The 22,863-nt window shown below is 39.3% G+C and overlaps 1 protein-coding gene across 5 annotated transcripts in view; it reads right to left on the bottom strand.

Moving 5' to 3' along the window:
• SHISAL1 (shisa like 1) overlaps positions 1-22,863 on the bottom strand; it is a 79,593-nt gene that overhangs the window by 43,645 nt on the left and 13,085 nt on the right. For all 5 annotated transcript variants that reach the window (XR_004254530.1, XM_032207562.1, XM_032207563.1 and 2 more), the window contains exon 2: positions 1,662-1,760. Coding sequence is in view for 4 of the 5 variants with exons in the window: in XM_032207562.1 (XP_032063453.1) it covers positions 1,662-1,728 (67 nt within the window). In the remaining variant the exon portion in view is untranslated. The remainder of the gene's footprint in view (positions 1-1,661; positions 1,761-22,863) is intronic.

Below are 22,863 nucleotides of genomic sequence, written 5' to 3'. Positions count from 1 at the left end.
GCAGTACATTTCTTTTCCTAAAAGAAAAACATGTCAAAACCCTGGCTTTATGTTTGGGTTTGAGGGAGTAAGTGTACATATATCAGTGGCTGACTGGTACTATTTGCACTCTTAATGTGATTCCCAGTCAGCTGGAACAAAGCCATTTATATAATATTGAGGAAAATGATTGGAGAAGTAGGATTTGAGGAAGTCCCAGTAGAAGTTCCCTAAAATGAGTGGTAAAAGTATGGAAACAATAAAAAGCAGCAGAAGAGACTGGAGCATCTGGAACAGTTTTGTGATGTTTGATCAGTGGTATACAATCACTGAAGTCTTCTTGAATAACTGGCTTCCTTTATATATCAGCGAAATAGCTTTCTGAAATGACTTTAAACTGGAAAATGACAAAGAGGTTGCTATAACCCCCTATGCCTGACTCTAGCACATAGGAATAGGTTACTTAGATAACTAGGGATGCAGTGCCATACATAGGGATATCAGTGAGAGGACTTCACAGGAAATGGCTAGAGAATAAACTGTCATTAGTAAGAATCAGCTTGAACACTTGCAAACAAGCATTGAGACTGTAGGAAATAAAATGCATGATTCAACTAATTGATGAGGACATTACACTGGATATTATAGGCATTACATAGATACAGTACTGTAACAACTTTTACTGGAGCACAAAGATACTTTAAGATATATAATACCTGGTGAAGTTTTAAGTATGGTGATTATGGATGTGTACTACAAGGGAGTATGAATCAATTATGACGAAAATCTCCTTTTGAATTAAAAAGCAGTTCAAGAATGGAGGGTAAAAGAGGTTGTATGTACTCAGAGTTTGAAATACCTAGAACCAAATATATTTGGACTGTAAATATCCTTCTCCCCCCTTCCCCCTCTTTTTTTGTAAATCATCCTTCACTACAAAAAACTTTAATGCTATAGATAACTCCTGAAGAACAAATGCAACTAGTAATCATAGCACTCAACTAATTCTCAGTCTAACAGTTGACAGATTTCTGCACAAAACATCTCTGTGTGCTAGTAGCAAACATCTAGGGCAGATCTAACAAACACCTAGAGAAAAAAACACATGCATACTCCCTGGAACAGTCAATTCTTCAGATTCAGAAAAATAACACAATACTTGCATACTGCAATGCCATGCACTTTTATTTAAGAATGTATGTATTTAAAATAAATAACATCATATCTAATTTACACTGATCTCAAACATAGCTTACATTCCATATTCGATGCTTCACATGCTCATATAGTTTTGTGTACACTTATAAAAATCTGTAACCCAACTTACTCTTTTTCTAAGAAATGGTCATTTAGCAAAATGGTTGGATATTATGCTGGTGCAGAGCTTGCTTTTTTTCTTTTAGATGAGCTGAAAAACTAGCATATCTAAACAGTAGTTTTGTTTCTTTTAAATTTTCAGTCTGCTTTACCATGTCTGTGCCCACCACCTTTGATTTCTTGAACTAAATTTTCAGTTACATTTCAAATTTCAGCTTTAGTTATTAAATGCAAAGATGGCTTTATGCTATTCAATTAACAATTCATTTGATCTTTTTTTTTTGTAGGAATTTAGTATTAAACTGAAATTAATTTTTCCCTGTGACATATATCAGTGAAAGAAAAATTCAAGGTACAAAGGTTACCTGCTGACAAGAGCAATGAAAGCAGAACCATTAGCACATTCAAGGACTGTTGACCACAACTTGTCATCGTTGGCTTTCATTGGTCCATTACAGAATCACCTGTTTGACAAGATGCAACAATATGGTTAAGTGTCTGTTTCATCTCATTTTCATTTGTTCAAGCATGTGCTTCCCCACAAAGCTTTGTGAACTGAGACTGTTTCATACAATAAGAAAAAAAAAAAATCATGTCTTTCTGGACCGGGTTTTAGAAGAGAAATAAATTATTGTTTCTATGATTCCTTTCTCATTTCACCCTGAATGTATACAGCTATTTATATACTTTTCATTAACCCAGGGTAAAGATAAATTTAATTTAAATTAAGTCTTTATTGGATATTCACACTTCCCTTGTAATCTAAGTTCAGCACGATTGTGCTTATTTTATTATTTCATGAATGGGCTGTTGTATTTTGCCTTTAAGAACTAGAAGGATATAAACAGTATAAAAGTAAATTGTCTGCTTTGAAAGTCAATCTGTTTACCCCATTAGAGGGTGCAGTCATTCAGAAAGTGGGTTAAGCAACTAAGATGGTTGGAAACATTTCAAAAAATGTCTTTTCATGACAATCAAAGCATTTCATGGGATTATTCTTATTTCTTGTTTTCCTGGAAATGAGAGCGAGATGTGATGCAATTTGGCTGGCAGTTGTTCATAAAAAGGCTCTCCTAGTCCTTTTGTAAAACAGCCCCACAACTGGTGGAATCCACACATCTTACATCCATCTTGATTAAACATCACCAGCTCTAGATCATGTAGCTATGGTGGAGGTTGTGTCCCAGTGCAAACATCATTATCAACACCAGTAGGAACATCTGGTACCCTATCCTCTTATCATTGCTAATGAAGACTAACTCTGGTCTTCAGCATCCTGAACTCACATGGACATTGGAGAATAATGAAGAAATAATTTGTTGATCTGTACAAGACTAGGAGCTCAGGCTATAAACCAGAGAGATGAGGTGATACTGATGAAGGTTGGTGGGACACATCAAATACTTGGGTGTTTGTACTTCCCCCCCCCCAAAAAAAAATTAAAAAAAAATAAGGTGTTTATAAAGGCACAGCTTGGAAAAATTAGAGGAAAATGGCAATTTCTGCCAAAAATTAAATTGTTTTTGACATCTCAAGAGAAACATGACACCAAATGCTTATGAAATCAGTACTGTATAACAGATAAATACAATGTAGTTTACTAACTGATGCCTACTATAGGCTATGGTAGCAAATTAAATACTGAGGCAACTGCACCCGCATTTTAAAAAAGGGAGAAAATATTAGCACTATTATCATAAATAACTGCATTCTGAGTAACATTCTGAGTAACATTTTTTGGCATGGGGAGGGAGACAGTGCTATTTACAAAGTGTTTAGGGACAATAGATTTCTCAGGAATAAAAAAATACATGTTAAGCACAAGTAAATTCTGTAAGAAAGCAGATGAAGAGAACAAATCACAAACCTAAAAATCAGTGCTAACTTCTGTACAAGAAGTCATGATAGATTACACTGTAATCTGCAAGTGCAACTAAAGTCCAAACCACTATAATGCTTGTAGCTTTAAAATAAATCAATTGGTCAAAGGGGAAAACTATTGGAGGTCATAACACTATGAAGGGAAAAAATGGGACAGAAAATTATGTATGCTAATTAGGAGCATATTAAGAATACTTCTATATACATCAACTCTGTTTGAAAAAGCCATCACCTTTTTCCAAAGGAATATCACATCAATTAAAATATCAAGCAGATTTAAAGGTAGAATTTCATTAAAAAAAGAGTAACACAGAGTATAAGACAAAGGTTAAGAATGTGGAAGTTTAATCAAGCAAAACAGATTAAAAGAACAAGTTATTACCCATATTGTAAGGAATAAAGAGAATAAGATTTTTTTCCTGTGTAAACCAAAGCTGCAAGAATTCCAGTAGTGATTCATTACAAGAAGAAAATCTTGGCTTTAGTAACAGTTAATTAAAAAGAGATCAATAAGCACTTATGTCGTGTATCTGGGGAGACACAATGTTTGGTATAGCTGAGACTACTAGATAATTCCATACAAAGGAATAATTTTAAATCTGCAATTCTGTGTAATCTGTATCCAGTTATTTCAGAAGAGATGGCTGGGGAGCATATATATCCTTTTCTTGTTACTTTTGTTGGTAAGCTATGGTGGCTTTCAGAGGAGATAAAGAAACCTAATGACATTTTAAGCAGTAAATTGGATAATCCAGGTAATTTTAAGCTTGTGAGAATGATAAGGAGAAAGTTAATAGAATGGTTAATATAGAACCCAATTAATAACTAGTTAAAGAGAGTAATATATGCATATCACAGTAGGCTAATGGAAAGTAAATTGTATGTTTCAGTATTGATGTTGATGAAGGTTGCCTAATAAAGAGAGTAATAACATCATCGATTTCTGTAAAATAGTTTATGAAGTATCACAGAATCACAGAATTTGTAGGTTGGAAGAGACCTCAAGATCATCGAGTCCAACCTCTGACCTAACGCCAACAGTCCCCACTAAACCATATCCCTAAGCTCTACATCTAAACGTCTTTTGAAGACTTCCAGGGATGGTGACCCTACCACTTCCCTGGGCAGCCTGTTCCAATGTCTAACAACCCTTTCGGTAAAGAAGTTCTTCCTAACATCTAACCTAAAACTCCCCTGGCGCAACTTTAGCCCATTCCCCCTCGTCCTGTCACCAGGCACGTGGGAGAACAGGCCAACCCCCACCTCACTACAGCCTCCTTTAAGGTATCTGTAAAGAGCAATAAGGTCGCCCCTGAGCCTCCTCTTCTCCAGGCTGAACAAGCCCAGCTCCCTCAACCGCTCCTCGTAGGAACTTGTTCTCCAGGCCCCTCAGCAGCTTCGTCGCCCTTCTCTGGACCCGCTCAAGCACATTGACGTCCTTCTTGTAGCGAGGGGTCCAAAACTGAACACAGTACTCGAGGTGCGGCCTCACCAGAGCCGAGTACAGGGGGATGATCACCTCCCTAGCCCTGCTGGTCACACTGTTTCTGATACAAGCCAGGATGCTGTTGGCCTTCTTGGCCACCTGAGCACACTGCTGGCTCATTTTCAGCCGACTATCAACCATCACTCCCAGGTCCTTCTCTGCCTGGCAGCTCTCCAACCACTCCTCTCCCAGCCTGTAGCTCTGCTTGGGGTTGTTGTGCCCCAGGTGCAGGACCCGGCACTTGGCCTTGTTGAACTTCATGCAGTTGACCTCAGCCCATCGGTGCAGCCTATCCAGATCCTCCTGCAGAGCTTTCCTACCCTCGAGCAGATCGACACACGCGCATAGCTTGGTGTCATCTGCAAACTTACTGAGGGTGCACTCAATGCCCTCGTCCAGATCATCGATGAAGATATTAAAGAGGACCGGCCCCAGCACCGAGCCCTGGGGAATGCCACTAGTTACTGGCCTCCAACTGGACTTGACTCCATTTACCACGACTCTTTGGGCCTGGCTATCCAGCCAGTTTCTAACCCAACAAAGCGTACTCCAGTCCAAGTCAAGAGCAGCCAGTTTCTTGAGGAGAATGCTGTGGGAGACGGTGTCAAAAGCTTTGCTGAAGTCAAGGTAGACCACATCCACAGCCTTTCCCTCATCCACCCAGCGTGTCACTTTGTCATAGAAGGAGATCAGGTTCGTCAAGCAGGATCTGCCTTTCATAAACCCATGCTGACTGGGCCTGATCGCCTGCTTGCCCTGCAAGTGCTGCGTGATGACTCTCAAGAGGATCTGCTCCATGAGCTTCCCTGGCACTGAGGTCAAACTGACAGGCCTGTAGTTTCTCGGGTCTGCCCTCTGGCCCTTCTTGTAGATGGGCATCACGTTTGCTAGCCGCCAGTCAACTGGGACCTCCCCCGATAGCCAGGACTACTGATAAATGATGGATAGTGGCTTGGCCAGCTCCTCTGCCAGTTCTCTCAGTACCCTTGGGTGGATCCCATCCGGCCCCATCGACTTGTGCACATCTAAGTGCCGTAGCAGGTCACCAACCACTTCTTCGTGGATAGTGAGGGCCACATCCTGCTCCCCATCCCCTTCCACCAGCTCAGGGTACTGGGTATCCAGAGAACAACTGGTATTGCCGCTAAAGACTGAGGCAAAGAAGGCATTGAGCACCTCCGCCTTTTCCTCATCTCTTGTAACTAAGTTTCCCCCCGCATCCAGTAAAGAATGGAGATTCTCCTTAGTCCTCCTTTTTATGTTGATGTATTTATAAAAACGTTTTTTGTTATCTTTAACGGCAGTAGCCAGATTGAGCTCCAGATGAGCTTCGGCCTTTCTAATTTTGTCCCTGCACAGCCTCGCTACATCCTTATAGTCCTCCCTAGTGGCCTGCCCACTTTTCCAAAGATTATAAACCCTCTTTTTCCTCCTAAGATCAAGCCACAATTCTCTGTTGAGCCAGGCTGGTCTTCTTCCCCGCCAGCTCGTCTTTGGGCACGTGGGGACAGACCGCTCCTGCGCCATTAAGATTTCCCTCTTGAAGAGCGCCCAGCCTTCCTGGACCCCTCTGCCCTTCAGAACTGCCTCCCAAGGGACTCCACCAACCAGTGTCCTGAGCAGCTCAAAGTCAGCCCTCCAAAAGTCCAATACAGCTGTTTTACTGGTCCCCTTCCTGGCCTTGCCAAGAATAGTGAACTCCACCATTTCGTGGTCACTCTGCCCAAGACAGCTCCCGACAGTCACATCCTCCACCAGTCCTTCTCTGTTTGTGAAGAGAAGGTCTAGTGGGGCACCACCCCTGGTAGGTTCACTAACCAGCTGTGTCAGGAAGCTATCTTCCACGCTCTCCAGAAACCTTCTAGACTGCTTTCTCAGGGCTGTGTTGTGCTTCCAGGATATGTCAGGGAAGTTGAAGTCCCCCACGAGTACAAGCGCTGAAGATTTTGCAACTTCTGTCAGTTGCCTGTAGAACTCCTCATCCGTCTCCTCATCCTGGTTCGGTGGTCTATAGCAGACCCCGACCAGGACAGTAGCCTTGTTGTCTCTGCCGATCCTAACCCAAAGGGACTCGACCTTGTCATTCCCAGCCTCGAGTTCTACAACCTCGAAAGACTCTCTAATATAGAGAGCCACACCAGCACCCCTTCTGTGCTGCCTGTCCCTTCTGAAGAGCTTATAGCCAGGCATTGCAGCACTCCAGTCATGAGACTGGTCCCACCATGTCTCCGTGATGGCAACCAAGTTGTAGCCTGCCTGCTGCACGATGGCTTCCAGCTCCTCCTGTTTGTTACCCATGCTGCGTGCATTGGTGTAGATGCACTTCAGCCGGGCCATTACCTTATCCCCCGGCCTTGCCATTGTTCCCCCTGGCACAGCCCCAACAATCCTTGCTTCAGCCCCTTCTTACCTAGTTTAAAGCCCTCTCAATGAGCCCTGCCAGCTCCTGGCCCAGGATCCTTTTTCCCCTAAAAGATAGGGACCCATCTGCGGCCATCAGGCCAGGTGCTGAGTAAAGTGCCCCATCAGGAAATGAGAACAATACAAAATAACAATATAGTTTGTCAGCTATGGAAGACTAACTCAGACTGCAAATAAGATGCACATTTTTTAAAAAGTATAGTCTTACTGGCAATGGAGTGCAACTTTACTAGAAGAAATAAATCTACAGAAATCTAGAAGGTTTTCAGGGAGGCGAAAATTTACCCAATTACATCCAATCAATAAAAGTGGCAACAATGATTACGGCATTTTAATCCAAGTCTTGTTATGCTTGCCAGCTCAGAAGATCAGAGTGAGGAGACTTGAATGGTAGAGATATATAAAAGAGGCCAGGAAAATGACAGAGAGAGAGAGAAAGAGAGAGAGATATCTGGTGCATCATCCACCAATCAGTGTGGATTATCATATCACCTACGGTGATATGGCGTATCATGACACCAGTCAGTGGATGTATATATATATGTATATACACATACACATATAAATGTACATATAGAATCACAGAATGGTTTGAGTTGAAAGGGACCTTTAGGACCACCTAATTCCAACCTCCCTGCCATCGGCAGGGATACCTCCCATCAGACCATGTTGCCCAAAGCACCATCCAACCTTGAACACCTCCAGGGATGGGGCTTCCACAACTTCTTTGGGCAGCCTGTTCCACCGTTTTAATTTTTTAATTTTTATTTTTTAAAAGACAACATTTGAAGAAAGACAATTTTGTTGTTGTTGTTGTTTTCTTTTTATAAAATTTGAACAGCATGTAACAAACCCAGTGGGAAAGGCAAAGGGCCTGGAAGTTAAGAGATTAGGTTTTCTTCCTTCTTCTGTACATTGTTGATTAGCTGTGTGGTCTAATGCACCAATTTTAATTTTCAATGCACCACTTCAAGCTTATTTGTGGTCAGTGTGATGGAAAGGAGAACACCCATTCTTTTCCCTTTCCCTTGACAACCTATTCCTAGCCTTACACCACCTTCTCTTTTCTACCAGCAATTGCAAGTGTCACTGCAACTACATCATAAATTAGGCTGAAGAAATAGTTTGGGAATCACAGTTTAAGAGGGTGGTGGTTTCCCTTTCCCCCCTCCATCCTCCCCCGGCATTTCAACATTTCTACTATGAGATAGAAGTAATGGTCCTTATAAGTGATTTGCTGTCTTTTCACAGAACCAGGATTATGTTAGGAATATTGCTTTCGCTTGCAGAATATGCAACAATGAATGATTCAAAGAGAACCAAATTCAAAATAAAGGTGCTGTGATGTTATGATCAAGGAGAATAGACATTAGTATGAGACAATGGGTGGGTAGCTTTTTGTTCCAGCTGACAGAGCCTGTGGTTGCACTGCACCTTCTAATCTCACCACCACTACAGAAACCAAACTCATTTGCTTTTAACCGCCGCCCTCACCATGTGATCACTAGATGAAGTGATTAGATATATGTTATCAGATCATTATACAAGACTACTCTTCAGCCACACACTGTGACATTCTAGCTCATTCTTTGCTGCTACGTACACTGCTTTGGTTATACATATGTTTTTATCTTGCAGTGTTTTCTTGAAAGGAATCAGTGAATCATTTGAAATAAAAGCTGCCAAGAAAAATAACCATTTCACATGGCACGATTTTATGCAGAAATATTTTCTCCTCTTCACTCTGAAGGAAGGGTAAAGCTATGTTTAGGTGAGATGCTTGAAATATATTGTACTTTTTTGTTGTTATTAGAAAGAACAAAAGGTGCTAGCAAGAGGATTATTAAATACATCAGCACAGTCTCACAAGTTAGCTCTGTGCACAGAACAACAGAAAATTAGGCTAGTAGCAATCCAAGAGATCATCTAACCCATCTTTCTGTCACAGGATTAAGTACACCAAGTACATTCTTAGGAGAAGTTCACAGAATCTTCACCACCAGAGGCATTTTCCAGCCTCTGAGGGAGATTCCCTTCCAGTGTTTGTCCAATCTCATGGCTAGAAAGTTTTCCTCTACCTAACTTGCAGCTCCTTTGCTTTTATTCAAGCCCATCCTCTTGAGTCCAATGGACCTGGAGAACAATTTGCTCAGGGACATATTAGTTACACCTCTCTCTGTGTCAGCCTTCAATTAACATATACAAAAAGAGCCATCATACCCCCACTCAGTCTTCTCTTAGGTTCACAACTTCTACTTCTTGCAATCTTACCTTTAAGAACACATTCTCTATACCTCTTCATAAATCTTGCTCTACAGTTTATGGAAAGGATATCACACACTTCTGTGGTGTGCCTGTAGTACTGTTTCAGCTTCAGTTGTTTAATTCATACTTTGTTAGTGCTCAGAAGGTCCTATTAAATACCCCTGTGCTTGCCAACTCTTCCAAGTTAGATAAAATTATGACATCGCAAATGTGCGGAGAGCCACAGGGCTTCTGCTAAATCTCACAGTTTGTCAAAAGATATGTAGGTATGTTATAATCAGATAGGAACATCTACATACAGACATAACAATATGCCATACAGACATAAAAACATGCCACCACATGTGACATAATGAAGGACTCCTACTCCTTTCCACACCAATCTCCAGCAGGTCTTCCAATTTTAGTGATGTAGTGGGTTTAAATGGCAAGTTTTTGGTAGCAGGGTGCCATAGGGGTGGTTTCTGTGGGAAGGATCTAGAAGCTGCCCCATGTTTGGGAAGGGCCCCACTGCTGACCAGAGCCGAGCCAATAAGCGATGTTGTTTTGCGCCTCTGTGAGAGCATATTTAAGACAGGGAAAAAAACGCTGTGCCACACTGGGAGTGTGAGAGGAGTAAGAGACAGCCTTGCAGGCACCAAGGTCAGTGAAGAAGGAGGGGGAGAGGTGCTCCAGGTGCCGGAGCAGAAGTCCCCTGCGGCCTGTGGTGAGGACCATGGTGAAGCAGGATGTCCCCCTGCAGCCCATGGAGTACCATGGTGGAGCAGGGTTTCATGCTGCAGCCTGTGGAGGAGACCACGGTGGAGCAGGTGGACCTGTACCGACAGAGGCTGCCGCCTGTGGAAGACCCCTGCCAGAGCAGATTCTGGGCCGGACCTGTAGCCCGTGGAGAGGAGACCACACAGGAGCAGGTGACCTAGCAGGAGCTGCTGCCCGTGGGGGAGCCAGGTTGGAGCAGATTTCTCCTGAGGGATGGACCCCGTGGTACAGACCCATATCTGGAGCAGTTCTGGAAGAGCTGCTGCCTGTGGGAAGCCCATGCTGGATCAGTTCATCAAGGACTGTATCCCGTGGGTGGGACCCCACAGCACAGGGGACAAGAGTGACCGAGAAGGAGCGTCAGAGAAGAAGCGCTGTAGACTGACCATAACCCCCATTCCCCCATTCCCCTGCGCCACTCGGCTGTGGTGGAGCTCGACTGCCTTACAAACTTACTTGTCTTTGGGTTGCAGTAGCCAATGTAGTTCCATTTGACAGAACTTTATGATATGGTCTCGCTGATAGTGTTGTATATGTAGTGGTAATTCGTGTCGAGAAAATGGTTGATATTAATAAAGAAGGGGGAGATTTGGGAATGTAGCCATGGGGGTTGGAAAACCCTGTGACTGAGATAACATTAGACTCTTAACGACGAGGCCATCAGGAATATAAAAGAGTTCAGAGGGAACAAAGAAGGGTGATTCAGGAGACTCCATGCAGTCTCAGGTTTCTTGTTCTCCAGATGGTTTCTTGTTCTCCAGCTGTTAAGGCATGGATGTTTCCGGATGTTTGCTGTTGTTGTTACATTCAAAGTTGTTTGACCAATGAAAAGTTGTTTTGAAAAGAACTGCTGTGGAGAGAAGAGTATAAGAGGGGAGCCTGCCCTCCAGATAAAAAAAGGCAACACGATGAAGTTACATCAATAAACAAGCAGGAAAAAGAAGTGAGGGGGAACAGGCTGGCAGAACAGAGACCAGGACGGGAACAGGCACTTTGATTGCCTCATGAAGATAGGTTCGGCCAAACTCAGCAAACTGCTCAGAGAAGCTCATACAGAAAGTCACTGGAAACAGGCGCACTGGAGCTGGAGAGAAGCTCGAGCTGAGAGAAGCAGACCCGTGCACACAACTGCCTCTCGCTGGTAAGCAGTTGCGCATTATGGGGAATCATACGTCCTTAGGAACAAAGACTGTCCTGGTAACCTTACAGCTAATTCTCCTTATTAACAATTGGACAGTTTATGAGCCTGAAATATGGGACCAAACTGAGGTCAAGATGTGGGACTCTGCAACTAAAAATGACAAGGTTGCAGTGGGATTGCTCGGCACCTGGCGAGCAATCTCTGAGGCCTTAAAGAGCCATGTGGACCCACAGTCACAAACGTGTGGCTTGCCAGATAGTGAGGGAGCTGCAGGCTCCTTTACTGATCCGACTGCTACGCCATCGGTCCCTCTGCTGCTACAGCCATCAAAGGCCTTTGCTGTTACGCCCCCTGTTGACCTGAACGTGCCTTTTGACCCAGGCCTATTGGCCTTGAAAAGGAGATGGATATGCTTTTCTTCAATCTGGGAAGAACGGGATACATAAGGCCTGAAGACAGAGTTGCTTGACAACTTAAAGTGAGACATATTGTTCAAAAGGAATGGGAAATGGAGACTGTTAAGTCATGGAACTGAAAGGATTGTTTGTTACCTTTTCTGATCATGAATATGTATAGGCGTACTCCATTTTAGTAAGTTATGGAACTTAAAGGATTGTTTGTTACCTTTCCTGATTGTATGTATATATATAGGCATGCTTGCGTTTAGTATGTAAAGCAATGTTCTGTATATTTAGAATGTTTGATGTTTGTGTGTGCATGTTGGTGGAGCGTAGACTCCCTGCACACCCAGCGCTGTTTACTTGCCTTTTATACCTTTTAGAAGTATTTGTTTTATAAATATTACAAAATTCAGATTGAGTTGAGACCTCATTTATAACAATAGCGACAATTGCTTCTTCTTCACCTTATACACCAGCATACAGAAAATCATTGACAGAACATACCAGCTGTAAATAACACACACAAAGTATAACATTCATCATGAGTGTTACGCAGCAAAGATTACTAGCAAGCAGTACTGCAGTCATGCAATCTGTTTCTTCTCCTAGATACTTCAGAGTCCAAAGAAATGAAAAGAATAATAGTGGAGATTGGGTACTATTTCTATTTTCCAGAGAGAAAATGATGCATGGAGAAGTTACAGTCATAAACGAAGAACATACCAGATTTGGGAACTGCACATGAGGTTTCTAGATCTGATGACTTAAACAGGAAACACTGATTAAAAATACCATGCTCCTGTGAAAACTGACCAGGTTAGGGGAAACTGAAAAAAACAGACTCATTCTCTATGAGAATATAAACTCATTTGATGTTTAAGTAATTTTCATACAGTTTACATATGAAAGAGTGCCTGGCTAGGTAATTTTGCTTACCCTACTTAATAGTCAAATTTGAAGTCATTATAAGCCTCAGTGATGCCTTTGGTCCTAGTAAAGCTGGAAAAGCAGAGTCAGAAGTCCAACTTAGGACAGGAACTAGATGCCTGCCATTGTCTCTGAGATACTCCTGCAAAATCTCTAACCTAAGGAACTCGAAGGAGAATTACTTAACCAGTGTGTAATTAAATATACACCTTAATTTATGGAAAGATTCTGATGAAGGACACCAATAATGCTTTAAACGATCCTTGCAGATTATTATTTTTTTTTAATCACTGTTAGATATCTTAGAATAGCCATACCAACTTTCAAATTTAGAGACAGTGAGGAACAGGACACAACTTATATGTGCTAAAGAAGCCAAATAAGAATGTAGAGTTTTGAATCACTGGAATGATTTGATTTTTTTTTTTTTTTCCTGGAAATTGTGGCTGATTAACTACATTTCCTATCTGCAGCAACACCACATTATATACATTACTTCATCACGGTCTAAGTGAAGAATCCATTATCAGCACAGGGAACTGTTTCTCACAACCTAATCCCAATGATGCATTCTTTTGGGTATTTCAGAAAAATGAAATTGGTTAATTTATTGTCATAATTTTATTGTCCTGAAATACCGATAGTGTTAGCTGTTTTATTTGAATGAGCAACAGAGAAAACTGGTTGTAAAACTTCGCATATGACCAAAAAAAAGCTGGTGCTACAGCTTCTAAGGGGGCACACTATGCACGCAAATTTTATAAGCAGAATATTACTTTAATCTTAATATCTCTATGGGCTTTCAAGGTCTATTTGCAAACGCCCTATCTATTGTCACAAAGTTTTTTGGACTCTCTTGTCTAATAAAAATATAATCTTTTGGCAGTTACCACAAACACTCATTATGGAGTGAGATTCTTTTCACTAACCATAAGACTTTTCATGCCCATTGTGTAATGTATTTGTCAGTATGGATGAAGTCATATACCCCAGACAATCAATTGTGTCTTGGGACAGTAAATGACATCCAAAATATGCTGAATTATGAAATCCTTAAATCTCAAGTATAGTTGAACTGAACCTAATGAGGTCTCTGAAGTGCAGAGAAGCTTTTTGTTTAGGCTTAACTTACTTCAGCTAGAAGTTCCAAAACTGAATTCCAACCTTCCCACAACAATTTTTTTTTATGCTTCTCTATTGCATCGAGACACTGTTCATCTTGTTGCCTCATCCAAAAATGTGATATAAACACATTTTCTGAAAATTATGTGTATTTGTGACACATTTAAACATAGCAGAAGTGAAAGATTAGCCTAATCACTGGAACTTCAAACTGCTGTAGCCTGTCCCCGCCTTCCTTCCTTCCAGGCAGTATTATACCTTGCTACAACTGTCATAACTATAGTTTAAACATTCTAATTTTCTGTTTACTGGCCAGGCTGGTAGCACCATTAGAGGGTTATATTCTAGTTAGTTAAGGTCACCTCTATTCTTTCAATCCAGTTCTCTATATTTCTTTCCCGTGTAATTTAACTGATAAAAGTTTATACAAGTTCTTGTTCTTAAGAAGTCTTCTTTGAGCAAAAGAGCCTATTTCCTGGTTTCCTACTTGACTGTAGCATAAACCAGAATAGGTCATTTTGTCTACACTGCATAGAATCATAGAATCATAGAATACCCTGAGTTGGAAGGGACCCATAATTATCATCGAGTCCAACTCCTGGCACCACACAGGGCATGCACCAAAGCAACCACAAAGTCAGGTAAAAAGGTTGTTTTTTAAAAATGTGAAATGTTTCACATTCTAAATGCAGACATTGAAGAATAAAAACAGGAAAAAAAACCACAAATGTTGTTCTAGAAATGTCTAAGTGCTTTTTTAATTTCTCTTTAATTTATAGAGCAAGAGAAATATATGTTGTCCTGGGTCAAGTGAAACATTCTTTGGTTGACTTGACAGTTTTTTCTTCCTTCCTTGAAAAAGCAAAACCATTTCTGTTTAACCCTATTTAATGTCACTCTGTTCCCCACACAGTATACTTTATTTTTTCCATATGGCCACTCAGAAACCTAAATTAAATGACAACTTCATTACATTGAAATCAATGACAGAATTTTCAATAAAAGAACAAAGCCTGGAAGTTTTGTTTCTTAACAATAGATTTTTGGTAGTATTCCTGTAGGTTAGAAAGAGGCTACAGTTAAATTCCTATTAAAAACTTGTCTGTCATACCAGTCACAGGTCAAATTCATTTTTCCATTTCCAGAACAGACTGCTAGATATTTGAAAATGGACATGATCAAAAGTTTATCTTAGAGGTAAACTTCTATATCCCTATGATTAGGGGCTCTGGAATGTCTGGAACTAAAAAACAAAACAAGCAAACAAAAAAAACCCTGAAAATTCTTTAGTTACTAGAACAGTGAATCATTACAGTTATCTCATTGCGTCTGTTAAGTGCCTACTCTTCTCTGGAGCTCTTGTTGGCACAGATACCTTTTAGCTCAATGACTTCTATTGATTAGTTGTAAATAAATAGTAAATGCTGTTTGACTGGTTTAACATTCTATTTGTTATGTCATCTCTAATTTTGTATGTCCTTTTGAATCCCACTTCCCAATAAATGGTTTCAATCTTTTCCATATTCTTTCTGGAGCAAGTTTAGTGTCACATGTCATGTGAGGAATATGGGAGAAATTCAAGAGTCCTTGATTATGAAACTAGGACTGTTTTAATAAAACTTGCATCATAATGCTTATTACAAATACATGCTTAGAAAATGAAAGTGTATTGAAACATCAATTAATTTGAAGAAGTAGGAAATGATTTTGAAATGTTTTTATTTAGATTGATGTTAACATAGGTTAAAAATTGTTTTCTTCAAGAAGTTGCATCATAAGCAGTTCAGAAACCCTATCAATTAGAAATACCACCCAGGGAATATCAAAAAGTCAGTTAAAAGGAGGCCTTGTTCTTAACTTAATATATTCCTAGCTAGTAGCTATTTGTTCTCTCTGGATACTTTTGATCTGTATTCCCATCCCAAAACCCACCCCTATCTTTATACCAGTTGTATACTGAAAATACCAAACTAGCATGGTTTAAATGCAATTTCACCTTGCTTCTAATCTCTAGGAATAGCAGCTTCTGAAGGTGATTTTAAACAGATGAATTTCCAAAGCCAGTCATGCAATTCGTTATCTTCCTCATAAGGTAATTAAAAATAATTGGGAAGCCCATTCCAACTTATACGAATCACAAATCTCTCTCAGTCTAAAAAGAAAACTCATCTTGTAGTATAGCACTGATTAAGGAAGAATTTGCCTTAAGAGAATAACATTTTGGAAAACATTTCCCAGTTAATCAGGCTTGCAGCTTGATATTGCACCAAGACCAAGCTCTACTTAATCCTTTGTAGAAAGGTTCACATAACCAAGTTAAGCATCTGCACTGGAACTGCATTCTAATGTCATAAACCTTGTCGCAAAGGAACTCTTCAAATGAAAACTATATCCAACTGTGCACAGAGATGAGACCAAAGTTCACCTGAAGAAGTAGTAATTTTTTCAGGGAAGTCAAGAGGCAGCAATTAGAATTTAAACATCACAGTTTGCTTCTTTGTAGGGCAGTCACTTGATAATTTATAAAGGTAAAAGTTGCAAAAAGCACACATCTAAGAATCGCTGATATATATATCAAAGTGTAAATGGATCTGTTTATCTACTAGAAAAATATCTGTGATCTTCAATTAGATGAAGCAAGTCATAAAGAAATCCAGAGAGCATTGTTTATTAAGTAAGCAGAAAGGAAAACTGTATAGGAATGAAGACAAATATGACTGTTAGTGTTTATAACCCAACAAGCTATGAGAAGAATCAAAACAGCAGCTTATGTGATGGCAATACACAGATTTCTAAAGATCTCTGACCAACTGCTAAATGTCTGCAACACAAAACAAACTGATGCACTTAAGAGAGGAGACCTGTGGGGATATCAGCTCAACAAACCTGAAACAAGCTAATAATAAAGTGCTGTCTCAATTGCAGCCGTATAACACCATCGGTTCAGAAAAATAGACATGTGAATGGCTAACAAAGCATTTGCAATTAAAGTCATACATTTAAAATTTTGGTAGTTGAACGGTATGACTACCCCAACAGACTTTTTTTTTTTTTTTTGAAAGCTGGTATTGCAATTAAAAAGGCAGCTCTGCCATAGAAGTACGTATGCAAGATTTCAAAGCCAATAAGGGACCAAAGGTGTTGCCAGTTAACCTGAGGTGTTTGGGTTCTGTTATTTGTCTAACAGGTGGACGAAGGCAACAGCCAACTAAATTCGGCCTTACACAGCATACCAGCATGTTAGTGGGTATCTGAAACTACTCACAGATCACAAACATCAGTACCACCAGGAACATAAATGAAAACTTCCATCTTTGTCTCAATACAAGAGAATAGCATCCCAGTTATCTATGTTTTCTCCAGAGTCAGGCCTCTTATTGCACAATTAAGCTATTAGCTCACAAGAAACCAGCATTTCCAAAAAGAAGAGATAAAAACAGAATGGGGAGCCAGATGAGATCTGTATGCCTCCTACAGCACATCTTCTGGTTACATAGGCTGGTCTTTCAGCATGGGAGGAAGTTTCTTGCAAAGAGGTAGACAAAGGAAAATGTATGTGCATGTCTTTGTATTTAAGAAATAAAATGCAATGTGAGAAGTCTAAAAGCCACTTGGTTTTATTACAGTAAGTTTCATAGTGGGCATTACAACAAAAGCATATCCACCAAAATGGATGTATCAACCTGTCAACACTACACCAGGGCACCAAAATAGCCTGCTACTTTCTATCCACCATCCATGCTATTTTAATTTGCCTCTGTAGTTGGAGCATGAAAAACATTCTGGAATGGTTTGCTGTACTCTAAAGAAAAAATACAAATAATGAACCTTAAGTATTTATATCATACAACTTACTGATGTCACACATTCTTACCACAAAAACCCAGACTGCAGGCTTTTTGGCTTTCAATAAAATTTATTCTTGAAAACAAAAACTCTTCGCATATTATGTATAATTCAAATCGTTCTGTTATGCAAATCCATAATTCATGTTGTTCATTCATATGAAAATAAACATGTTTATTCTTCCATTGACTCAACGCTAAAAGGAAATTAATGCAACCTAAACCTACCTAAAATATAAGTAAAAAAGTGAATAGTCAATGCTTCAGAGCTTTCTTACTGGAAAAAGGCAATTGGATAAATAAGGAAAGCTGTTTTTCACCAGGAAAATCAGCAGTGTTGCCATACAAAATGTGTACTGGTGCAAATACATTAATATTTTCTCCACTGTTGCAAACCTGATTCAATCTGAAAGTGTGCATCAAGATTATTTCCAAATATTTAGGTGCTGACTACAGACTGCTTAACAGCCTCAAGTGGTACTCTCTTTTTTACCTTTTCAGCTACACACAGGCTAAAAATCTATCCGGTTGCTTCAGCACTCCATGACCAATTGATAACTTAGGTCTCAAGCTTGACAATCAAGTACTACAGAAATACATGATAATTACAGCAGTATTGACAGGTCAGTGTAAGCACACCTTCTTTCCCCTATGTAAATACAATTCTGCCACAATACTGCAGTATACAAGTACCATTTCAGTCTGATTTATTCAGGGTTTGCTAAGTGAGAGCTAGATTTGAAAAAAAAATCAAAGATCCTACTTTTCTCAATGGACATGGACCTCTTTGATGTGTCACCTTTCAAAAATCAGCTATTTTAAAGATAAAAAATGTTTCTTCTATTAACTAAAAACAGTGTAACTTCTATTCAAATGCTAGAAGATTTTGCATCTGAAGAACGAGTGCATTATGTTAAAGTGATTTCCCCTCATTCCCCTTTTGAAAGATTCCTCTACCATTTTGGGACAATGTATTTTCAAGAATTCATCTTAAGTGACAGGGAATGCTCTTGGATATTAATGTTTTGTTTTGTTTTTATTTTTTTTCCCACCAAAGTATTTCTGAAGTATTTCTGGGTTTTTAAAATCTGTATATATTCATACTGACTTAGCAAGCAAGCCCCCATTTGCATGTAGTAGATCAATTTTCACCCACTGGATTTTGCAAAGTTATTGTTACACTAGACCTTTTGGTCACAGAGAAGGATTCTGTGTTGGAGAAAGTCAGAACACTCAATGCAAGCAACACACAGGGGCAGAAATCGGTTGCAAAGACTCGGCAACATTATTGTTTTTAATTAAATTACAAAAAAAAAATATTTATAAAATTAAAAAAATATATAAAATTATAATTAAATTACATAATAATATAATATAATAATATTATAATATAATATATTATATAATATATTATATAATTATTAATATATTATTATATTATAAAATTTTAATTAAATTACAAAAAAAACCTTGCCACTGGAAGTTTAATGTTACATGTACTTCACAGCACAATGGAAATTACATTTCAGGCTTTTCTGCTTTAACATTTATCCTTAGTTGTTTGTACTAAAGTGATTCAAAATCAGTTACCTAATTTTCTTAAATGATTATGGCTAGGAGCAAGCCATAATGCTAGGAACTCCTACTCCCCCGTTGAGCGGTGCTACACCTGTACCAAAAAGGCCATAGAGGTGCCCACTCTACTGCAGCTGTTCCATGTAATTTGCAAAGTAGGAGACATACTACCCTGTATGATTTGATACAATGGGGCCTTGTTTTTCGGCAGATTCTCGTAAGATTTGTTATGTTCCACTAGAGTAACTTGTGTTACCCAGACTTTTTCTGAAGTCTGAGAAGAGCACCAGAGAGGCTCAGAAAACAGGAGGCAGTCAGAATACTGGGTAGTCCTGAACCTTGACTGACCAGCAAAGCAATGAATTACATTACTGTAATGCATATTACATATTTGGTGTAATAAAAACTTTTAATTTTGCTGAGTTTATGAAGATGTGTCCACTTACCAGCTTGATCACTTGGAATCTGCATGAACTAAGCTGAAATCATGGTACATTGTCACAAGCTGCTAGATATGACAAGTCAAGTTTTCAAACCCACTGAAAATATTTTAAAATTTACTCCAAAAACCTTTTTACTATCTTTCAATAGTATCACCTAATAATTATGTCAAAATATAGTGCACTACATAACAGAAAACAAAACAATAATATGAGATAGGTTATCAATAAAAATGAGTAGTGAGAAGATGGACCTTTTATTATTGAAGAAGGAAGCCTCTTAGCAATATGATGCATAATGAAAATGATGCTGCACATATAAACCAAGTTTACACAAAACATAGGCTAGTTTCCAACTGAACAAGTATCTATCTTCAGGTGATAAAAGCACATTTCTTTAAGATGTTTAGGAAAATGTATAGTTAAAAGTGTTAGCACTTATTCACTATTGATAAATGAACTATGAGGTACAGGGAAACTTTTTGAACACTGTAATGGATCAAATAATTTTCTGCCCTAAATACACTTTGAAACCAGGACCAGTTGTGCAGGATGAAAATTCAAAGCCTGTTCCAATTCTTGTAAAAATGAATGCATCTGGAAGACTTAAAATATCAACAATAGTATTTTGTATTTCCATAGTCATCACCATAATATAATTCAATATTTAGCCATGTTTTAAGTTGTCACTTTACAGACTATCTAAGCAGAACCATTCCTATAGCACTGGAAACACTTTCAGAGTTTTGTTATCCAATACTTCAGATCCAAGTGACTCTGCTAACATGTGCTTCATTTTGGCACACATCTTTTTAATCAGTACCATGCAACCGGCACCTGTGTGATTTTCACTGACTCATCTCTCATTTCCCCAATCTCCCATCTGCAAAGAATACTGTTAACAACTATGACCAACCAAATAGAGCAAGACACAGAATGTAAGACACTTAAAAGGAATAAACAAAATACTTATTTACTTATTAATTAACTGACTACACAATGCTGCACATACCTGTGAAGTCTTGGATTTTCTACACACTAGAGCTCTGTTGTCTCAGCTTGCTTTGCTTGTCCAAGATCAACTTCTTCCAAAAGATGGACTGAGTATTTATCCAGTATTAGATATTAAGAAGAAATGGATACTGGGAGTAAGTCCTCTGGATAAGCTTCCATTATCTAAAGTAGGGACCATCTACTGTCTCATCATGATGGACTGACTACCTGTGACCATTGCTCTTGCTCTCCGTCTCTAGATCCAGTTATTTCTGGTGCTCTTGTGGGAAGAACTGCTGTGCTCCATGCTTCAATTCTAAAATCAAGTACATAATAGTATTCTGAGAAGGAAAACAAAAATAAAAACAAAAAACACATATGCAACAAAAAAATGACTCTAGGACAAGAAATCTGTTCTACTGTATATTTGATGCCTCTAGTAGAAGAAAGGTAAGTTAGGGATTCCTAAGCAGAAATCCCTTGGTAGATGTTCAAACTGCTGGGATGCATCTCACCTGTCTTTATAAAATGTTCTGCAGATCTAGATCTATATTCAATTATTGAAGAAGAAAGCACTTTCAGCATGCAAATCAATATGAACATCTCTATTTGGAATATATGGAACATATAGCGGATGGAGAGAATTCCATTGTGCATGAATACATCCAGTTTAATGAATCACATCCTACCTACTAGCACCAAGAACCAACAAGTGTATGACGGGTTTAGAAAACCTCATTTCTGAAAGTAGTCGATTGTCTTCTAAGTATTTTTAATTCAATCCAGCAGATGGGACCAACTATAGAACATCCTAACAGGTAAGTAAGGAATACTGCACTGACACCAGGCTGTGACTCCAATATACAACAGGAAACCAAGAAAGACCACAGGAAGATGAAGGCTTGACCATTTGAAAATAAATGAGGATTTGTCAAATGAAGCAAATCTAAACACATGGTGGACAGCCACATACAATTTGCAAAGAACTCAGGCTACTACAAGCAAAAGAATTCTGATACAGAAGAACCAATCAAATACATAAAAAAATAAAGAGGAGAGAGATCTGGGGAGACAAATGATTTCAAGTATTTCCTATGCCTTAGGCAGTCCAAGCTGCCTTCTTCTTAAAGCTCTTAGAAAAACAGAACCTTTATGCCTTGTTGGTACCCCCACGAGAGAATGTTTTCTGTTGCTAGATCAGAGAGAAAAAAAAACCACACCACCATGACCACAGCACAAAGACCGCTTGAATATTTCTGCTGCTAACCAATCAAGCATCTGACTGTTGATATGCTGTTTTTCTGATATAATAGATTTCTGGTAGAGACCACCCTTAGTCCCTTTCTTTGTGACTCCAGGTCTTTTTTCTTCTCCCTCTCAACCACATACCTATCTCTTGCAATTGCATGTTCTCCAGCTGTTGCCCTTGATCCCAAAACTAGTAAGGCAGGCTTTCCACAATCCTGTTGTCACTCCTCCTTCACAACCTCATTTGGCTGTCAAGTCTTGCCCATTAACTCCTCCAAAGACTGTTGCAGAAGGGCACCAAATACGTAGGCTTAGTATGAGAATTTCTTGACCAGATTTATTTTATAGAACTTAGGAGTTCCAACTCCATGAAATGGTATCAAGCCCTTAGACATACACTCCCTTATACTGAGCTGATTGCCTCTTCAAAGTATGCATGGCTTGGCAGAACACTTCTCTGCCTTCACCCGGAAATCATTCACATAGAGTCCACCATTCAAGATACCAAGTCACTGAGGGATAAAATAGCAAATGAATTTCATGTCAGTAAATGCAAAGCAATGCAGGGTTGAAACCTCCTCCCACCACTAGCTTTACACAGTGGTGGCCTCCAGCATAGCTACTGAATCTTAGAAGGGAAATATGAAATCAGAAATAAATAATCTTATGCAAGTCAAATAATTCTACACAAATGGTGATTCTGTTCTCAGTAGCAGTCAGCAGACAGAATTTTAGAAGCTGGTGGGAAATGAAAAAAAGAGAAGCTCATTATGCCATAGTATAAATTTAGAGCTCATCTACGTATGTAGAGCTGGAAGGGGAACAGGAGAGAATGAGGACAGTAAAAGGTGTAAAAGACTTTCTGTACGCATGTAATTAAATGGACTAGGAAGATTCAGCTGTGAAGGGAACTCATAAAAGTCCGTAAAACCTACAACTGCCATGGGCAAGCTGAACAGGCAGTAGTCATCCACTGCTTCTCATAATACAAGAACTGTAAGCTAAATAGCATTGTCAGAAAGCAGTTCTAAAATAAACAAAAAGATGTGTTTGCTTTTTTTCC

Source organism: Aythya fuligula, chromosome 1, assembly GCF_009819795.1.
Source record: "Aythya fuligula isolate bAytFul2 chromosome 1, bAytFul2.pri, whole genome shotgun sequence".
Classification (NCBI taxonomy): domain Eukaryota; kingdom Metazoa; phylum Chordata; class Aves; order Anseriformes; family Anatidae; genus Aythya; species Aythya fuligula.
The sequence above is the reverse complement of the archived record's forward strand: the minus strand, read 5'-3'. Positions and strand labels throughout refer to the sequence as shown.